At 38.9% G+C, this 20,433-nt stretch overlaps 4 protein-coding genes across 7 annotated transcripts; 2 read left to right on the top strand and 2 right to left on the bottom strand.

Moving 5' to 3' along the window:
• Window positions 1-342: 342 nt before the first annotated feature.
• LOC106437455 lies at window positions 343-1,488 on the top strand. Of its 3 annotated transcripts, none has more exons than XM_022718114.2 (3): window positions 343-582; window positions 689-837; window positions 1,224-1,488. In XM_022718114.2, the coding sequence occupies exons 1-3, from the start codon at window positions 577-579 to the stop codon at window positions 1,240-1,242; spliced, it is 174 nt and encodes a 57-aa protein (XP_022573835.1). In that variant the 5' UTR covers window positions 343-576; the 3' UTR covers window positions 1,243-1,488. The 3 variants fall into 3 exon arrangements, with proteins under 3 accessions (XP_022573835.1, XP_022573836.1, XP_048624220.1); XM_022718115.2 differs by having other exon boundaries at window positions 359-582; window positions 689-841; XM_048768263.1 differs by having other exon boundaries at window positions 359-582; window positions 689-841; window positions 1,116-1,488.
• A 57-nt stretch (window positions 1,489-1,545) lies between these two features.
• Window positions 1,546-4,028, bottom strand: LOC106437453 (phosphatidylserine decarboxylase proenzyme 1, mitochondrial). Its single transcript, XM_013878346.3, has 11 exons — window positions 3,757-4,028; window positions 3,544-3,632; window positions 3,414-3,467; window positions 3,265-3,330; window positions 3,127-3,187; window positions 2,933-3,042; window positions 2,499-2,847; window positions 2,333-2,400; window positions 2,163-2,240; window positions 1,971-2,093; window positions 1,546-1,877 (listed from the first exon to the last, which is right to left on the bottom strand). Exons 1-11 carry the CDS (start codon window positions 3,932-3,934, stop codon window positions 1,716-1,718), a joined length of 1,338 nt encoding a protein of 445 aa, XP_013733800.1. The 5' UTR covers window positions 3,935-4,028; the 3' UTR covers window positions 1,546-1,715.
• A 98-nt stretch (window positions 4,029-4,126) lies between these two features.
• LOC111215045 (UDP-N-acetylglucosamine transferase subunit ALG13 homolog) lies at window positions 4,127-5,298 on the top strand. 2 transcript variants are annotated; one of them, XM_022718109.2, is made up of 4 exons: window positions 4,127-4,324; window positions 4,407-4,609; window positions 4,700-4,799; window positions 4,870-5,298. In XM_022718109.2, the coding sequence occupies exons 2-4, from the start codon at window positions 4,433-4,435 to the stop codon at window positions 5,124-5,126; spliced, it is 534 nt and encodes a 177-aa protein (XP_022573830.1). In that variant the 5' UTR covers window positions 4,127-4,324; window positions 4,407-4,432; the 3' UTR covers window positions 5,127-5,298. The 2 variants fall into 2 exon arrangements, with proteins under 2 accessions (XP_022573830.1, XP_022573831.1); XM_022718110.2 differs by having other exon boundaries at window positions 4,130-4,324; window positions 4,407-4,606.
• Window positions 5,299-5,614: 316 nt separating this feature from the next.
• LOC106437463 (60S ribosomal protein L15-1) lies at window positions 5,615-7,098 on the bottom strand. Its single transcript, XM_013878355.3, has 4 exons — window positions 6,981-7,098; window positions 6,683-6,849; window positions 6,100-6,297; window positions 5,615-6,012 (listed from the first exon to the last, which is right to left on the bottom strand). Exons 1-4 carry the CDS (start codon window positions 6,982-6,984, stop codon window positions 5,767-5,769), a joined length of 615 nt encoding a protein of 204 aa, XP_013733809.1. The 5' UTR covers window positions 6,985-7,098; the 3' UTR covers window positions 5,615-5,766.
• Between the last annotated feature and the right edge of the window lie 13,335 nt (window positions 7,099-20,433).

Genomic DNA, 20,433 nt, shown 5'->3' with positions numbered 1-20,433 from the left:
GTTTTTATAATTTTAGTTATTTATAATGTGACTAGTAATTATTAAAATTATTCTATTATTTATATAGAGAAATTAATAACTAAGTTTCAAAATTAATTAATATTATTTATAAACTATATAAATTTATTTTACAGATATTAAACACAAATAAATTATATCACATTATTTTTTAAATTATAGCTAATGTACCAAAAATTGTATGATTATTTATCTTTATGGAAATATTATTTATTAATTATTAATTAATTTAATGTTGTAGTTTCTACCAAAAAAATCAAAATTCGTTTTTCTTTTTAAAAGCTCACAAAAGTTGGTTTTTGGTTTTTCTTCACAAATTGGTTAAACTTTTCAAAAATTAGTTTCTCTAAATTTTAGGGAATCTATTTATTAGAAATCTTGATTGACAAATCAAATGGTTTCTACAAAAACAAAAAACTAAAAACTAAAACTTGATTGAATGAAAAATGGTATTTGCAAAAACAAAAACCAAAAACTAAATAAAAACCACCAACAATCAACCTAGATCTGGCTTCTCCTCTTCATCGAGAAGGTGAAACCCTCTACTCGGACGTTATAATGCCGGTAAGTTCCTCAATTGATGTGTAATTCTAGATCTCTAATATCTGATTTCTGCTTTCGTTTCCCGGCCGTCGTTTTTTACTGTTTCGGTCGGACTTGTGTTCTGCAGTTTAATACGGTGATGGAAGTGGAGCCTCCGAGTCTGATACGGTACTTGATCGGATCGGCGGTGATGATGATCGGCGTGGTATTGCCGGTTGGTTACATGATGTTCCGCAACAAGCGAGTCCCCTCCTCCTCCTCTTACTCTAAACAGACGTAGGTCTGCTTTTTCTTTCACTCTCTGTGATCTGCGAAACACTCACACAGCTTTAGGGATAGTTTATAGTCGCAATTCGAACCAGTTGATGATATCTTAACAAGAATGATCAAAATCGCAGCTTTGTAACACGTTTCATTTTTGTAAAGCATACCATCATTTTAGTTTGCACTTATTGTGAAAATCTAAAGAGTTTCATCTCAGCTTCAGTGTATTTTGTGTTCGGAACGAGATCAAAATAATTATAGTTGCTCCTCTTCGTTAAACCTTTGTTTAGGCTATAAATGGAAGGTGTGATCTTTTTGCTAGTCAAGTCACTCTCTGGACTTTTATCATCCTCAACGGTTGGTACGCATATAATCTGATACTTGTGTCTATATTTCAGAAACAAAGTTTTGATATAGAGAGAGAGATCCAGAGACTGCGGTTGAGTTCAACTGGATTGTGAAAGATGCTGCCATATTGATTTGATATGGACGATTGTAAAATTACATCGATTGTAAGAGATCCTTAGATATGAGATTCATTAACCAAGAAATGTTACTACTTTCTTCGTTAATCTTCTTGTTTTGTTTCTTGGTTAGCTATTCCAAAGTCTATTATGTAACACAACCTCTTCTATCTAGTGGTAAGATAATAAGTTTCGTTCATTGCATCTTTCTTTTTTTGATTTTTAGTTTGGTTTTCTGTTTCAAAAAACTACAAAATGTAGTAGATATGGAGTCCAATAGGTAAGGATTTGGGCATCAAAACATGTTAATGAGTAGGCTAAAGTAAAGACGAGCACAAACACTTTATAAGGAATAGATTTGTGATTTGGTACTCATGTTTGAGCATAATATGCAAAACCTGTAATGAGGTACATAATGACATGTACTCATCCCTCTTTCCACCTTCCCAATGCTTGTCCAACGCGGACTCTTTCTCCTTGTTTGACACAGAATCTGTAATCTGATGAACTGCTTGAACCGTCTGGTGAGTTTGCGGTTGGTGCTTGGAAAACAAGCACCACGGTCGATCCCATGTTGAATACACCTACCTGCAACGAACATTTTCCAAAGACATTAATTAAAGAATCTTGTTACATCCCTTTGACTCGAATTGGTATCTGTTATCTTCTGAAACCACATACCTCCTTTCCTTTTTCGAGCTTTACGCCATGACCTTGTGGATCATACACCCGCTCCTCTGGTGGCTCTGTAGGAAACAGCTTCTTCTTTGGCTTGTTTGTTCTTAGTTCAGGTTCGATGAATAGCTGTGACAGCAAATGTCAGCAGTGGCTTTGGCTTAGGTATTTAGGATATGTAACTATCATCAAACTTACCTCAATGGATCCAATGTTGGTCGCACCAACAGCAGCAAGTGCCATAAAACCTTGTTTCCATACCCCCTCAAGCACAACCTGTTCTCAATTAGATTAACAGCTGATGATCAATGACTGTAGATAAAAGAAAAGCCTACACATATTTGATACATTTACAAAGAAATAATTACCCTTTCATTTTCAACGTAGAGATTTTTTATCGTTCTTGTAGCACGCTCGTTTACAGGAAACAACCTACCTGAAAATTTGATTGTTATCAGAGAGATATCAATAGTTACAAAAGTCCAATCACACATATGTTGTATACTTAAATGAGAGATTAGAGAGTAACCAAACCTGCAAAGTGACGACGAACCAATGCATTCCAGTCAGCCGGGGAGTGTATTCGATGATAGTCCCCTGGTTTTAGGTATATCACACAATAATAGAGCCCCTTCATCGGACTGGCTGAGATGCTCTCCCGTAACTTTGGAGATGCCAAAGAGACTCTCAACCAAGACTTGTCGCCTTTATCTCCAGCAGCTTCTTCCTCAGACTCATCCTTACCTTGAGGTACCATGGGAAGGAGAGAGTTTGTTCCGAGAAGAGCCGGCACTGAGTAAGAATGTCCTTTGACTTGCTCGATCATCCCTCTACTTTCTTTTAACTCCCCAAACCTCAGAACGGTGCCATCCACAGGACTAACCTGTTTTTTCTTTAAGTCTTAGAAAGCAACGCTAAAAAAGAAAGTCTGCATAAAAGAAAGTAACAACGTTCTTGTTACCAGTTACCAGACAACGAGGATCGGGGTCGATAGGCCTGCAACCTTGTTTCAAGCTGCGAACAAAGAAATCTCGTAGTGAAGCATATTCTTCAAGAGGCAAAGCTGCTTCTTCAAGATCTGTAAAATCACATTGTGAATCACTTCATCTGCATAAATCATCAAAACCAGCATCAGAGGTACAAAAGAGAAAAGTGATCATACTTGAATGAAAAGCTCGAGACCAGGCTTTATAAACAAAGGGCCGCATCCAGACCGGAATTTCCTGAGAGGAAAAGGACAGAACAAGTTAAAACCATGATCATTTATAACCAGAAGTGCTACAACAAATAAGAAACTCACCACGCTCGTCAAAGAACCCCACGCTCTTGAGATGGATCGCAGAGGCAGAATCCCAAGGAAGGAGGCCTAGAATAAGGAGAAGGTCAGCAACTTAGAAACTTAATAATCATTCAAATCTGAAGAGAGCAACAACAAAAAAAGGTTATTACTTTAACATCTTGGTGGAACTCAAGTTCGATTCCCCTTTCCCGTTTCTCTTCAATCTGTTCATCAACCATTCATCAAAACCAATGCTAAGAAGAAATCTAAAGAGAGAACCAAACCAATTTGTCTTATTACCTTCTTGTCTTCATAGAGACGGCGACCATGAAGAGCTCCAAGCATAAGGATAGTAGCCACCGTTGCTCCGGGCAAGAGAAACGCATTGCCTACAATAACACATTTTTGAGTTTTCTCTATGTTCCGACAAAGCCAGAACCTTTACAAGTGTTGTTTTCTGAAAATAAACGATTCTCAATTAAACTCAAGAGCGCATAATATTAACTGAATTACCGTTTGAATCACCGGTTCCACCTCCTCCGCTTCCACCGCCTGTAGAGCTAAAGGTTCGGCGATTAGAACGGATATTGTTGATGAAAGAGCTCAAGTTTCGGCGAGAACTCTGGTGGAAGCGGCGGACATATGAATAGCGACCAAACAAAAAAACATTCTGAGGAAATCGAGGTTTCATGGCGTTTTCTTGAAGTTGCAGAGAAACCGCTCTAGCTCTGCTCTGGGTTTTAGTTTTAGGGTAAACAGACCGTTGTTCTAGATGACAGTTGAAACGACGACGTTTTCCCGAGCTTGCGAAACAAGTTAATCTTAATTGGGCCTAATATAAAATTATATGGGCTTACTTAATCCCATTTTTTAAAACGTCAATCGTGTTGTAATCTAATTACCAAAATGTCCTCGTTACCGCTATGAATTTTCGAAGTTGATTAGGAACCCACCGCAGAAAACGAATCCGTCGTGTTATCCCGTGAGCTCTCCGCCGCACAATCTCAGCTCAGAACCGTAGAAAACTTATTTGCTTCATAAATTGTAGGATTGCCTCCTAGACCAATCGGTGCTCCCTCTGGTATGTATCAATTTTCACCCAATCTTGGTAGATCTGAATCGATATTGATTTTTGATAGTTTCTATAAAATTCTAATTCGTAGGGTTCAAAATCGAGCGTTGGTGTTAAATGGAAGATGGAGAGAATGATGGGAAGACACTAGTGTTTGTGACTGTGGGAACAACGAGTTTCGATGCCCTCGTGAAAGCAGTGGTCAGTGAAAATGTTAAAGAGGAGTTGCACAAGAGAGGATATACTCATCTTCTCATTCAGATGGGTCGAGGAATCTACTCTCCACCCAAGGTGGTTGGTTACTTGTCTTTGCTTTTTGACTACTTGTCTTTACTCTCTTGTTTTAACTTCTGATTCACTCTCTTGTTTTAACTTCTGATTCAGTGTGATGGAGCGGATGGATCGCTAGCCGTTGATTACTTCACCTTCTCTTCGAGTATCGCTGATTATATTCGATCAGCATCACTTGTTATTAGTCACGCTGGTTAGTTACATCAACCATTTACAGAGTGACCCGTTTTTAGTATTGTGATGGAATCTCTCAAATAATGTAGGATCTGGAAGCATATTCGAGACGCTAAAGCTAGGGAAACCGTTGATTGTTGTAGTCAACGAAGATCTCATGGACAATCATCAGTGTGAATTAGCTGAAGAGCTTGAAGAGAGGAAGCATTTGTACTGCGCTCGCCCTCACACGCTTCATCAGACCTTGACGAAGATGGAGTTGGAGTCCCTGGTTCGGTACGCTCCAGGTGATGGAACACCTGTTGCCCGCATTATCGACAGGTTCCTGGGGTTCCCTGATGATTAAACAGATGCATTTAGAAACAAGTGTTCTGAGAACAGTTTTAACTAATTATGTACTAAACAGGTGGTCTCTTCACATTGGACTTTGTTTCGTAGATTCATATCTTTGTAATAGCAAAAGCTTTTTCTGATGCTTGAGATGATTATGGATAGTTTCATATTCATATTCTACAATATTCCCCTTTTGCACTGTAACTCGATTTATCAAAAAGATCATATTGGTCTGGTTATCAGTAACCTGACCGCATCTAAACTGAAAAACGTCAATCCTTATCCGAACTGATCATTTAGTTTGCTGTTTCCAGTTTGAGTATTATCCAACTTGATCCGAAGTCGAACAAAAACTTCTACAACTTTGAAAACCATATTTGAAAATGCAAATCTGTACTGTATATCCAAAATGAATATTTAGATAATTATTATTTTTGACATTATTTTAAAATTTTTTCATGTGTATTTTGGTCTGATCGCAAAAATAGAACGAACATGAAGTCAAGCAAAGGTCTCTTAAAACCATAAAACGAACGCAATTGTATAGGCTCCAAAATTTTGCAAAAACAAAGAGTCATCATGCGAAAGATAAAAGAGCAGCAACATAGAAACTAGAAGAAGTTGATGATAATAGTGAAAGCAGCAAAGAGCAATTAACGGTAACGGCGAAGGGAGAGAGAGTTGTTCTTCTTCCATGTAGCTCTGCGAGAGGGGCGGTTCTTGTGGTTGTTGTGACCCTTTCCGCGCAGTCCTCTGTTCTTCTTTCCCTCCGATGTAAGTCCTCTGAGCTCACGGTGTTTGTGCACCGGGTTGCAGATCCAGTTGATTCTCGGGTCATTACGCACAGCGTTGTGTGCTGGGTCGACCAAGATGATCTCGTAGTACTTGTAGGTCGAATCCTAATTCAAGAAACATGGTAAGTTAATATCTATAGACGAAATGGCATAGTCATTATATAGAGTGAGAGATGAAGAAAGTGGTAGTACCTCGTTGAGCCAGTAAGAGTTGACGACTCTGAGGCCACCTAATTTCCTTCCAGCACGCTCCTCAGCAACAGAACGCTTGCTCCTCTGGAACTTGAGTTGGGTTACTCCCTGGTTTGTGGGCTTACCGTAGACAATACCCTTTGGCACTGGCCTCTTGCGTCCACCACGTCTCACACGGACACGGTACACAACAAAGCCCTGACATACATACACATCACAACTAGTCAAGTAACTTCCCTTTTGTGTCTAAACAAGAAGACTCTTTTACGTACCAGAACAAGAGCTAAATTTTAAGATAAATATAAATTCAGCAAGTAATTAGTAACATCAGCATACACATTTCTTTAAAAAGAAGAAATGTAAGATTCAAGAAACCACATAACTAGCAATGCTTCTAAATCTCTCTACTAACAAAGCAAAGCACACACCAAATCAAGCAATTAAGCTTAGATTATAAGCAGATAACACAGCCATAACAACCAATTCTCAGTATCTACACTCTCATTTTACCAATAATATATATGACAGGACACAGGAGAACTAAGATCTTAGGTTAATCATGATTAGGGCAAGTATAAGACACCTGTTTGGCCTTGTAACCCAAACGACGAGCCTTGTCGGGACGAGTAGGCCTGACGAGACGGACAATGGAAGGTTGCTGTCTGTACTCCCAGCACCTCACCCTCTGCACGAACCTCATGACATCGGACTGCTTCTTCCTCCATAGCTCAGATACATACTTGTACGCACCTACATGTTTCACCAAAGATCATTAATCATTTCGCAATAACAGATACATATCAAAGAGAGAGAGGCTGCTAGATCGATCTGAGAAACGAGAAGAATGGATCTAAGACGAGAGATGAGAGTGAGCGTTTTACCCATTTTCGAAGTTTGGCACAGCACCGGCGCAAGGAAGGGTTTGTCTCTAATTTAAAGTAAAGGGCTAGGGTTTTTAATCCAACGGAGCTACTATATTAAGTGAAACTGGGCTCGCTCTTTAAATAAAAGACCCATTTATAATGGGCTTCACATTTCATTTAAATCTCTATATGTTGAACCAAGGAGTCAACTACGTCTCTGTATAAATAATAGGTAACCATTTGTTCATACTGTTGTTTTTCGGCATGATAGTTCTGCCTGATTCGGATACTGCGTGGACAAGTATTACACTTTATTTTTACGAATAAATTCTACAGATACTTTTTTCATATATATGGACAAGCTATTAGAGTATTGATAGCTTTATACTTAAGTCTTGTAAATATTTTGAGAGAAACTAAAGGTTTTGGCTGACTCGGTTATGTTATCCGGTTTAGAGTAATCGAATTAGTTAGAATCTTGGTTAATTCTGGTTTGTACATCCTTTAATATAAAAGGATAAGTCAGAGTTGGTAAATTTCTGTAACAGAATAGAGAGAGAGTTCGGGTCGTCATCTTCACGAGAGCGTCTTGTACAGAGAGTTTGAGTCAGTGATCTACTGGATTTGCTGGATTGATTCTAGCCCCAGTTAGTAATCTCTGCATATTGCAGGATAACACTGGGTAAACAAACTCTTGTGTCGATTTACTCGTTTTCTTTGTTTGTCAAGATTCAAACGAGTGATTGATTGTGAGATTGAGTGATTGAGAGATCGAGAGATCGAGTTTCCACGTAACAAGGGGTATCAGAGCCGCGGCTGTTACGATCCGGAGAGGTTCCGATGACGACGAAGAAGATTAGAGCAGAGGTGGAGCTGTTCAACGGAGAAGGCGACTTCTCGCTTTGGACGATCCGTATGATGGCTCACTTCGGAGTTTCTGGTTTGAAGGAGGTGGTTCTCTGTGATAACTTCGAGATCGAGGTTCCTTTAACAAAGGAAGAAGGAAAGAAAGTTGCGGATGATGATGACGATGAATCTGGAGGTTCACAAACAAAGACGATCTCAGATCCGATCAAACTGGAGAAAGATGAGCGAGCCAAAGATATGATAATCTTGAATATCAGCAATCAGGTATTGCGAAAGATCAAGCATTGTACTACTGCTGCATCGATGTGGTCATTGTTTGAAAAGTTATACATGACGAAGTCATTGCCGAATCGGATCTTCGTTCACTCTCAGTTCTACACTTTTAAGTGTGACAGCTCAAAGACTATTGAGGTCAATTCTGATGAATTTCTCAAGATTGTGGCCGAGATGAGCAGTGTGACTGATGAGATTCAGGCGATCGTGTTCTTGAATTCTCTTCCCATGAATTATGATCAACTCAAACATACTCGTAAGTATGGGAAGGACTCTCTAACACTTGAAGAAGTCTGCTCTGCAACAAGGTCTAGGCAGCGTGAGGTAAAGGAGATAAGCAAAACTGAGAAAGAGTCAAGTACTATTTTGTACACAGACGATAGAGGAAGAGGCTCTAGAAGAGACTCGCGTGGAAGAAATAGACCAAGGAGTAAGTCAAACGGGAAAAAGGTCGTGTGTTGGTACTGCAAGAATGAAGGACATTTGAAGAAAGATTGTTATGCTAGAAAGCAAAGCATGGAAAGTGATAATGATGGAGAGGCAGCTGTGATCATTGAGATGCTAGAGACTGGTGATGTTCTGAATGTCTCAGTGGATAACTCAAGAGAAGAATGGGTTATTGACTCATGGTGTACTCACCATATGACTTGCAGAAGAGATTGGTTTGTGGAGTTCTCAGAAGAAGGCTCCAGTATGATTCTCTTGGGTGATTATCACACTGTTGAAACGCTTGGTATTGGATCAATCAGAGTCAACACTCGTGGAGGCTCAGTCAAAATCTTGAATAATGTTCGATATGTACCAACACTCAGAAGGAATCTCATCTCAACCGGGACTTGGATAAACTTGGTTTTTACTCACTCAGGCGCAGAAGGTAAAATCAAGTTCCTTAAGAATGGAAAACTTGCGCTACAAAGTATATTGAGAAATGGTCTATACATACTGGATGGTGAGACAGTGACAAAGCAGATCTGTCACGCAGAAGGCTCGAAGTCTCAAATTTCTGTCTGGCATAGTAGACTTGGACACATGAGTTATAAGAACATGCAAGTTCTTATAAAGGAAGGGTTTCTGAAGAAGAAAAAACATTGGTAAAGAAGCTTTTTGTGAACACTGCGCTGTTGGAAAGGCTAAGCGTGTAAGTTTTGAAGCTGGTAAACATGAAACTAGAAGTGTATTGGAGTACATTCATGCTGACCTATGGGGTTCTCGAATGTTGAGCCATTTATGTCTGGAAGCCAGTACTTCTTATCACTAATTAATGATCACTCGAGAAAGGTATGGCTCTGTTTCCTCAAGACTAAAGATGAGACTTTCTCGAACTTCTGTGAATGAAAGAAGCTAGTTGAGAATCAGGTTGACAAGAAAGTGAAGTATTTGCAGACAGATAACGGCCTTGAGTTCTGCAACAATGCCTTCAATCACTACAAGAAAACATCGGCATACTGAGGGAAAAAATCGTCGGTATGTCGTCGGAATAACGCTATTCCGAGGACATATCGACGAAAAAAGTCCTCGGAAATATCTCCTCGGAAATTTCCGACGGAATTCCGAGGAAACTAAATTCCGAGGAAACTCCAAGGACACTAAGTTCGTCGGAAGATTCCTCGGAATATACCGAGGGACGCCTTCCTCGGAATATTTCGATGAAATTCCGATGGTCCAATCCTCGGAAGTTTCGACGAAACATTCCTCGGAATGTTCATCGGGAATTTCCGAGGAACCCGATCCTCGGAAAATTCCGAAGAACATCTTTCCCTCGGAAAATTCCGAGGAACTTCTTTCCCTCGGAAAATTCCAAGGAACTTCTTTCCCTCGGAAAATTCCGAGGAACTTCTTTCCCTCGGAATTTCGGAAAAAATTAATTTTTTAAAAAAAATTATTTTTTAAAAAAAAAATAAAATTTTTGAAATTTAAATTCGAAAATATAAAATTAAAATTAAAATTGAAAACATATTAGATAATATTCAAAGTTAAATAAGACATTCCGAGTTTTTGAAAAAAAAAAAACTACGGGTCTTGAATGTTCGGGAACACCTCGTTCGGGTACATCCTCTTCATCATCTTCATCATTTGCTCGTTTAGCCTCTTCTGTGTCTCATAGCCCGCCTGTTGAACTGCCATATGAGTCTCCAACGCAGATATGCGATCATCCTTGTCCTTCAGCTGAGCCGTAAGTACTTCTGGATCAACATATGGCGGTGGTGCAGAAGAAGGAGCAGCCGACCGGGAGCGATGACCCAAACCGACCAAACGTCCCTTCTTCTTTGGAACCGACTGAAATATTAAATAACCAAATTTAAATAATATAAAAAGAGTATAAAATAAAAATCAAGAAATAAATGAATTGAACTTTAAAAAAAAAGAACTTACCGATTCAATGATTTCGTTGATTCGAACCCTGGACAAGTTGGTCGAAGCCGTCGAATCGTCATCATCGGTTTGAAGCTGAGACACTTCGTCATATACCTGAGTTTGGACCAGGTCGACCACGTCCCTCACAAGACCATCATCAATCTGACCGGTCTTCTTGTTGGTATACGCCCTTTTCATTAGGGCGAGATCATCAACCGGCTCGCCCTCATTTTCTTCCGCCTTGAAAAAAACATAAATTAAACAAACATTAGAAATTTGAAGAAATGCACAAAAAATAAAATTCTGAAACTTAAATAATTGAAGAAAAAGCGGTTGAACTTACCATGCGATCCCCCAGAGTGGCAATAGATTGAGCACCTAAGTTATGCTTGTAGATGCCCTTCCCTTTACGGTCGCTCCTGCAGTTGTTGGAGTTGGTGGAAGAAGTTTCTTTCGTCTCTTCCTTATCCCAATGCGCACACAACTCCTTCCAGACCGTGTCGTTCATCGACTTTGGGACATTTTAATTTAAAAAAAAAAAAATTAGTTAAATAAATAAAAAATAGTTTAATTAATTTAAAAATTGTTTAATAAATTAAAAACTACCTTGTTTATTTCCCACTTCTTCTTCTACTCGTACATCTGCTTCCCATAGTTGTCCATAACTTTATGGACGAAGTGGTGATAGATAGAGAGCGTATCATCGGAATTTCAGTTGAATTCTTGCTGAAATAGTTTAAAAATAGTTTTTAATCACAAAAATATAAATAGTTTAATAATTACAAAAAAAAGTTTTATTAAATAAAAAATAGTTTAATAATTACAAAAAATAGTTTTAATAATATTTAAAATGTTTAATAAATATAGAAAATAGTTTAATAATTACAAAAAAATAGTTTTAATAAATAAAAAATATAAGTAAAAAATTAGAATACTTATCGCAAACTGACGAAACCACAGATGCTGCTTCTCGGTAGGAAAGTCAGTGAAAGTCGAATGTCCCTTGTCGAGGGCTGAGTACATCATACGGTTGATCCATGCGCTGATCCCGTTCCCGGATCGGTTGAACCTAATAAAAAGAACAAATTATTAATAATGAATCAAATTTTAAGGAAAAAAATAAAAGTTTAATTACCATGTTTGACCCCGTTCATGTGGATACAGAGTGAGATAGGGAAGATGGTCACGACCGGGCTGTCAAACCAACTCCGCAACACTCATCACTCCCGGAGGACCCGGAGGAGCAGGAGCGGGAGCAGCAGGAGCGGGTAATGGAGAGGGAGATGTATGGTAGGAGCTATGGGGCGAAAGGGAATCCTGATTATGGCTGGACGAACCCCGAGACTGGCTCCCCATACCACCCCGACTACGACGCGGTCGAGGACGGGTCTGATCATCATTAGACCTGTAAATTAAAAAAAAACATATTTAAAAATTAGTTCTAATAATTTTAATAAAAAAAACAGTTTAAATAAAAAATAGTTAAAAAATAGTTTTTAATCACAAAAATATAAATAGTTTAATAATTACAAAAAAAGTTTTAATAAATAAAAAATATTTAAAAAATTTTAAAAAAAGTTTTAATAAATCCCAAAAACAGTTTAATAATTAAAAAAATAGTTTTAATAATATTTAAAATGTTAAATAAACATAAAAAATAGTTTAAATAATATTAAAAATGTTTAATAAATATAGAAATTTATATTTTATATATAAAATACATAAAACGTTTTATAACCACAAAAAAAAGATTTTAAATATTATATATATGACTTTTAATCACAAAAAAAGTTTTATAGATTTTAAAAATGTTTAATAAATATATAAATGATTTTAAAATGCAAAAAATAGATTTTATATACAAAAAACGTTTTCAATATATATATATATATATAATTACAAATTCGATTTTTATAACCACAAAATTAATAAAAACTAAAAAAAATCCAAATCAAGTGAAATACATAATCAAACTCGATTTTACACAATCCTACCATTCAACCTAACAAAAATCTATAAATCTCATTCCAAAATCATCAAATCTACTTAAAAACCATACAAATCTAACCTAAGAGAGTGGGATAGGGTTCATACATGATTATGGGGGAGGATTAGGGCAAATTCGCCGGAAATCGCGAGACAGAAGGATGGAGTCGCCGGAAATCGCGAGAGGGAGAGAGAGTTTGGCGCGTAGAGGAAGAGAGAAATGGGGAAGAAGATCTGGTTCGACCTAATAAAATGACGCGTCCGACGGAAACTATCCGTCGGAATTTCCTCGGAATTTCCTAGGAAATCATTAATTCAATTTTCGCGAAATATTTGGCGGCTTAGTTTACCCGGTTAAATGAAAATATTCCGAGGAATCAGGTTTCCTCGGAATACCCTCGGTAATTACCGAGAAAATTCTGAGGAACCAGGGTTTGGGGTTTCAAAACATCGATTTTTTTCGCCGTATTTCATTTCTTATACAATTATAGTGCATACCATTGATGATTCTTTGTATAGATGATCATAAACCATGAAATAACAAAATTTCAAAAATAATTGTAAGTATTCCCTTTACCGTTTATTAAAGTGTATAAGTGTTTCTCTTATGTTGTGTGGTTTTCGTTCATGCAATCGTAAAAGTGTTTGTTATTGGGTAAAACACCAAAGTTTGACTTCATAATCTGGTTAAGACACTTAATGAAGGTTATATACGTGTTATTCAATCCGCAAAACGTTGTTTTCGGTTTAAAACCCCTAGTTCCTCGGAATTTCCTCGGAATATACCGAGGGAATTCCGAGGAAAACCCTATCTTCCTCGGAATTTCCTCGGAATACTTCGAGGAAATTCCGAGGAAGAGGACTCTTTAATCAAATCCCTAAATCGACAAGGTCTATTCCGAGGAAATTCCGAGGAAAACCTATCTGCCCTCGGAATTTCCTCGGTATTTATCTTTAAAAAAAAAAAGTCGTCGCTAGTCTGTTTCCGAGTCATCATCACCAGATGAATCTGAATCTGGATCTTGGTGAAACTCTCCAATCACTGGTTCATCCTCTACGTGAACGGCGGCTTCCTCTCTGAAGTCGGTTAAATCGACTACAAGGCCAACTCCACCTAAATCTTCTGCTGCACTTAAGTTGCCGGATGTGCTTGGTTGTAGTGGGTCTTCCAGCTTAGAACTTCCCTGAACTCGGCCTCTCGGGTTGAGTCTTGTAACAGTAACCAATGGATCATCTCTGTTCCTTACCCGGGGGTACTTGATATAACAAACCTGATCGGCCTGAGAAGCAAGAATGAAAGGATCATAATATTGCAGCTTCCGTCTCGAATTTACTGATGTAACACCAAATGCATCTGTTCTCACACCTCGATCTGGAGTGTTGTCGTGCCAATCACAATAAAAAACAGTACAGCGCAATCCAACCATGCCCAAATACTTGATTTCCAAAATCTCATGTATGTGTCCGTAGTATACATCATCTCCTGATGCAGAACAAACGCCAGCATCATAAGTCGTACTCGAACGTCTCCTCTTCTGAGTTGTGAATGCATATCCTCGAGTACAAAATCTCGGATATGACTTCACAACAAAGTTTGGTCCAACGACCATCTCGCGTATCCAATCGTCAAATGTTTCACCTCTGGCCAGACCAGCACTCACATAAGTAAACATCCATCGAGCAAATTCTCTCTGCTTCATTACTTCTAGTTTGTCCTCTGTGGCGTATCTATATTCGAACCGTTTTTCTGCCATGAAAATCCTCTCATATTGAAGAACATCTTCGCTCAGATATGTTTGCAAATGACTGCGCTCCTGCTCAGTAAGTCGACGGTCCTTTGGTTTTCCGCTAAGTCGTCCAACGTCTGTGAAAATGTCTGGAACCGTAACATGATATGTTGCCCGTTCGCCTCTATATCATGCCGAGCAGGTCTTCTGTTTTTGGTCTGAACTTCTGCTGGAAAGTAGTACTCGGCAAAGTTTGAAGTTTCTTCATTGATCATCTGTGCGACTATAGAACCTTTCACCCTACTTAAATTTTTCACCATATTCTTCAAATGGAACATATACCGCTCATACAGATACATCCATCTATACTGCACAGGACCACCAAGTTCCAATTCTCTTACCAGATGAATAACAAGATGCTCCATAACATCAAAAAATGAGGGAGGAAATATCGTCTCAAGGTTGCACTGAATCACGGCTATGTTAGTCTTCAAATTTTCAATACCTTCAAGAGTCACTGATCTCGTGCATAAATCGCGGAAGAAACCACTTATCCCTGCAATTGCTTCATGAACATTTCGTGGCAATAGTTCCTTGAAGACAAACGGAAGGAGGCGCTGCATCATTACATGGCAATCGTGGCTTTTCAAGCCAGTAAACTTTCCTTCCTTTCTGTCGATACAGTTACGCAAATTAGATGTGTAACCGTCTGGAAATTCTACATCGTTTGAAATCCAATCAAAGAACGCATCCTTTCCCGCTGCATCAAGTCGGTATATGGGAAAAGGAGCCCTACCATTCTCATCAACATGAAGTTCTGAACGAGCACATATATCGACTAAATCCAGTCTTGACTTCAAATTATTCTTTGTTTTACCTTGAACATTAAGGATCGTGTTCATGAGATTGTCAAAAAGGTTCTTCTCAATATGCATGACATCTAAATTATGCCTTAGTAGATGATCCTCCCAGTATGGCAGATCCCAGAAAATACTTTTTTTTATGTCAGTTATGTGATCTCCAACACCATCTACCGGAAAACGCTCATGTCCACCGACGTCTGGCGTCCTTTCTGCACCAAAATCTCTAAGTTGTGTCTTCAAATCTTTCCCACGAATTTCCGGAGGTGGACTGTCAAACACCCTCTTGTTGTTCGTAAACAAATTCCTACTTCTACGATATGGATGATCTGGTGGTAGGAATCTCCTGTGACAGTCAAACCAACACGTTTTCCTTCCGTGTTTTAGTTGGAAAGCATCAGTGTTATCTTGACAATATGGACATGATAGCCTTCCATGCGTTGTCCATCCAGATAACATACCATATGCTGGAAAATCACTTATTGTCCACATTAGTACTGCCCGCATTTGAAAGTTTTCTTTATACGAAACATCGTATGTTTCAGCACCTTGAGCCCATAGTTGTTGCAACTCATATATTAGTGGCTGAAGAAACACATCAAGTGATCTCTTAGGATGCTCTGGTCCGGGAACGAGAATCGAGAGAAACAAAACTCTCGTTGCAAGCACAAGTTTGGGGATAGGTTGTATGGTGTAAGAATGACTGGCCATAGAGAATACTGTCTTCCACTCTTGCCAAACGGGCTGAAACCATCAGTACATAATCCAAGGTAGACATTTCTTCTCTCATACGCAAAGTCGGGATACTTTGATTGGAAATGCTTCCACGCTTTTGCATCTGAAGAATGTCTGATCTCACCATCTGTTGAGTGCTCCGCATGCCATATCATTGGTTGCGCTGTGCGTTCAGACAGATACAACCTCTGCAACCTTTCCGTCAAAGGCAAATACCACATCCTTTTATATGGCACTGGAACTCTTCCACTCGTATCTTTATAACGAGGCTTCCCACAAAATTTGCATGAAACCCGCTGTTCATCCGCCCTCCAATAAATCATGCAATTGTCTCTGCATACATCTATTACCTGATACGATAAACCAAGACCAGCTACGAGTTTCTAAACCTCGTAGTATGAGCCAGAAGCTACATTATCTTCGGGTAGAATACCTTTTACATAATCAGCAATCGCATCCACACAGTTTTCAGCCAAATTATAATCCATTTTAATGCCCATCAATCTTGTAGCAGATGATAAAGCTGAATGACCATCTCTGCAACCTTCGTACAATGGTTGCTTTCCAGCATCCAACATATCATAAAATCTCCTAGCTTCTGCATTGGGTAAATATTCCCCTCTAAAATGATCATTTACCATCTGCTCAGTACCTACACCATAATCTACATCCGTTCTAATTGGTTCTTCTAATCTAACCGTTGGCTGAGGTTCGCTAGTACTACCATGTTCATAATCAGTTTCCCCATGATGATACCAAATTTTGTAACTTCGTGTAAACCCACTCAAATATAAATGAGTCCAAACATCCCACTCTTTAATAACCTTTTTATTTTTACAATTAGAGCAAGGACATCTTAACATACCTGTTTTTGCTTCCGGTTGTCGGTGAACTAACCTCATGAATTCGGTTATACCTCGTTGGTATTCTTCCGTAAGCAATCTCGTGTTCGGATCCAAATGAGGTCGATCGATCCAAGAACGAAAATAATTTGAAGAAGACATGTTTTTTTATGAATACAATTCGTGTGTAAAGAGAGTGAGAGGTAGGATGAAGATATGGAGTGAATGAAGAGGAAGAGGGGTGCTTGTATTTATAGTTGAAATCCTGCCGACAGACCGAGGAAATTCCGACGGAATTCCGAGGCCAACGGCTAGTTCGTCAGAATTTCCTCGGAATTTTTAAAATCCCCCAACGGCTCTCCAACGGCTCTCTAACGTCTATAATATTTCCTCGGACTTCATCGGTTTTTTCCGAGGAATACAATTTTCCTCGGTATTCCATAAGAATATTCCGATGGAATGATATTTCCTCGGAATTCCGTCGGTATATTCCGAGGAAATTCCGAGAAAACCAAATTTTGTGTTTCCTCAGAATATCCTCGAAAATTCCTTGGGATTTTCCGAGGATTTCATTTCCGTCGGAACGTCCGTCAGAATACCGCTGTTTTCTTGTAGTGAATGAATTCTGTAAGAAACATTGAATCATTAGGCACCGCACTTGCACGTACACGCCTCAACAAAACGGCGTGGCAGAACGTATGAATTGGACATTAATGGAGAAGGTCAGATGTCTATTAAACGAGTATGGACTTGATGAGAAATTTTGGGCAGAAGTTGCGGCAATCTCAGCATATATGGTCAATAGGTCTCCATCATCAAGTATTGGTTTTAAAACTCCAGAAAAAGTGTGGTTAAACAAAAGACCAATATATAAACATATGAGGAAGTTTGGGTGCGTGGCTTTTGTGTATGTTAACCAAGGGAAGCTTCAACTTAGGGCTTTAAAAGGGATCTTTATTGGTTACCCTATAGGAACCAAAGGCTACAAGGTCTGGATGATGGAAGATGATCAGTGCGTGGTAAGCAGGAATTTGAAATTTCAGGAGGGCCTTATGTATAAAGATGCGTTGATAATGCGTAAAGTAGTGAAAGAGAGCAATGGTGATGCTAAACTGTCTACAAATGTTAAAAGTTTGGAAGCCTACAGTGAGAGCACATTGGAACCTGAACACACCGTTCAAGGTGGAGTAACTGCAGTTGACTCAGCGAAGGCTAGCGAAGGTGAACCAGAAGGAAACCTTGATGCATCTGCTAGATCAAGCCTATCTAACTATCAACTGGCTAGAGACAGACCAAGAAGACATGTGGTACCTCCAATCAGATATAATGATTATGATTGTTCAGAGGAAGAAGTAGCTTTTGCCTTATATATCGCAGAAATGGTGAATATAGAAGAACCACATGATCTTACAGAAGCAAAGGCTAGTCGAGATTGGATCAAGTGGAACGCAGCCACTGATGATGAGATGGATTCTCTCAGACGTAATGAGACGTGGATTCTGGTTGACAAGCCAGTTAACAGAAAGATTATTAGCTGTAGGTGGTTGTTTACGATAAAGCCGAGAATAGAAGGTGTTGATCCAGAAAGGCATAAAGACTAGTGGCTAGAGGCTTCACACAGAAGGAGGAGATTGACTATCAAGAAGTATTTGCTCCTGTGGTTAAGCATGTTTCCATTAGGATGCTCTTGTCATTAGTGGTGAATCTAAATCTTGAATTGGAACAAATGGATGTTAAAACGACTTTCCTTCATGGGAGTTTGGAGGAGGATCTTTGCATGTATTAGCCTGAAGGGTATGAGGTTAAAGGAAAGGAACATCAAGTGTGTCTACTGAAGAAGTCCTTATATGGTCTGAAGCAGTCTCCACGCCAGTGGAACAAAAGATTTGATCAGTTCATGAAGGATCAAGGCTTCAGTAGAAGTGAACATGATATGTGTGTTTACACGAAGGAGGTGTCTCAGGGTGATCACATATACCTACTACTATACGTTGACGATATGCTTATTGCAGCAAAGAAGATGGCTGATGTTAAGATACTGAAAGAACAGCTCAGCAACACTTTTGAAATGAAAGATTTGGAAGCTGCGAGGCGTATTTTGGAAATGGATATTATAAGACACAGGAAGAATGGGAGTCTCAGGTTGTCTCAGACTGTTTATCTGAAGAAAGTAATTGATAGCTTCAGAATGTCAGAAGCAAAGAGTACTCAAACTCCTATTGGCGCTCATTTCAAACTATATGCGGTTAAGGATGAAAGTGAGTGTATTGATACAGAGGTTACACCGTATTGTTCAGCTGTGGGTAGCATTATGTATGCTATGGCTGGAACTAGCCAGACTTAGCTCGTGGTATTGGCCTGGTGAGTCGCTACGTGAGTAATCCAGGGAAGCTACATTGGGAAGCTGTTCAGTGGTTACTGAAGTATATTAAGGGTTCTCAGGATCTTCAGTTGGTATATACAAAAGCAAAGGAGTTGGAGATACATGGCTATTGCGACTCAGACTTTGCTGGTGACTTGGATAAGAAGTGATCAACATCTGGATATGTCTTTATTATTGGAGGAAATGTGATTAGTTGGAAGTCAAGCCTTCAGTCAGCTGTGGCGTTGTCTACAACCGAGGCTGAGTTCATGGCGATTACTGAAGCTGTGAAGGAATCTATTTGGCTAAAAGGTTTGCTAGAAGATTTTGGTTTTAGTCATGGAGCAGTCAAGATTTGGTGTAACTCTCAGAGTGCGATCTGTTTGTCCAAGAACAATGTCTTTCATGAGAGAACGAAGCACGTGGTGAGGAAGTTCTACTTTGTGAGAGATATTATTGAGAGTGATGAAGTAGATATCCATAAGATTCATACAAGCCAGAACCTGGCTGAAATATTGACGAAGGATGTACATGTAAGCAAGTTCAAGTCAGCATTAGACTTGCTCAGAGTCCTCAAAGCCTGAATAGGCCGAGGCACTAGCTAGAGGTGTAAATCCAGAAGATGAATCCACGGGAAGAGATCATGACTTGTGTTTAAGGTGGAGTTTAGAAGTCTCAGAGTTGCAGTATTTCAGCTAAGGTGGAGATTGTTGAGTATTGATAGCTTTATACTTAAGTCTTGTAAACACTCTGAGGGAAACTAAAGGTTTTAGCTGACTCAGTTATGTTATCCGGTTTGGAGTAATCGAGTTAGTTAGAGTCTTGGTTAATTCCGGTTTGTACATCCTTTAATATAAAAGGATAAGTCAGAGTTGGTAAGTGTCTATAACAGAATAGAGAGAGAGAGAGAGCTCGGGTCGTCATCTTCACAAGAGCGTCTTGTTCAAAGAGTTTGAGTCAGTGATCTAGTGGATTTGCTGGATTGATTCTAGCCCCAGTGAGTAATCTCTGCACATCGCAGGATAACACTGGGTAAACAAACTCTTGTGTCGATTTACTCGCTTTCTTTGTTTGTTAAGGTTCAAACGAGTGATTGATTGTGAGATTGAGTGATTGAAAGATCGAGAGATCGAGTTTCCGCGTAACACAAGCTTTTGAGCTGCGTAACTATTATTAACGTTGGAGATTAAACAAAAGATTTATTCTAGAATGCCTTTTTTCAAAAAAAAAAAAAAATCATTCAAAGCCATGCATAAAAACATTGCAGCAGAACCCGAACACAATCTGCCCAATCAAACTGAAATTAATCCGATCCATCGAAAGAAATCTAATTAATCCTAAATCAATCTTGACCCAAATAGTTCGACGGTTTAATCAGATTGAATCCTAAATTGGGATGATGTCCAGATTAATGGTTATACGAAGCTGAAAATATAAAGCCTCAACATCGGTTTCCTTAAATAG

This window comes from Brassica napus, chromosome A1 (assembly GCF_020379485.1).
Source record: "Brassica napus cultivar Da-Ae chromosome A1, Da-Ae, whole genome shotgun sequence".
Taxonomy (NCBI): Eukaryota; Viridiplantae; Streptophyta; class Magnoliopsida; order Brassicales; family Brassicaceae; genus Brassica; species Brassica napus.
Note: the sequence above shows the minus strand (reverse complement) of the source record. Positions and strands in the feature narration are given on the sequence as shown.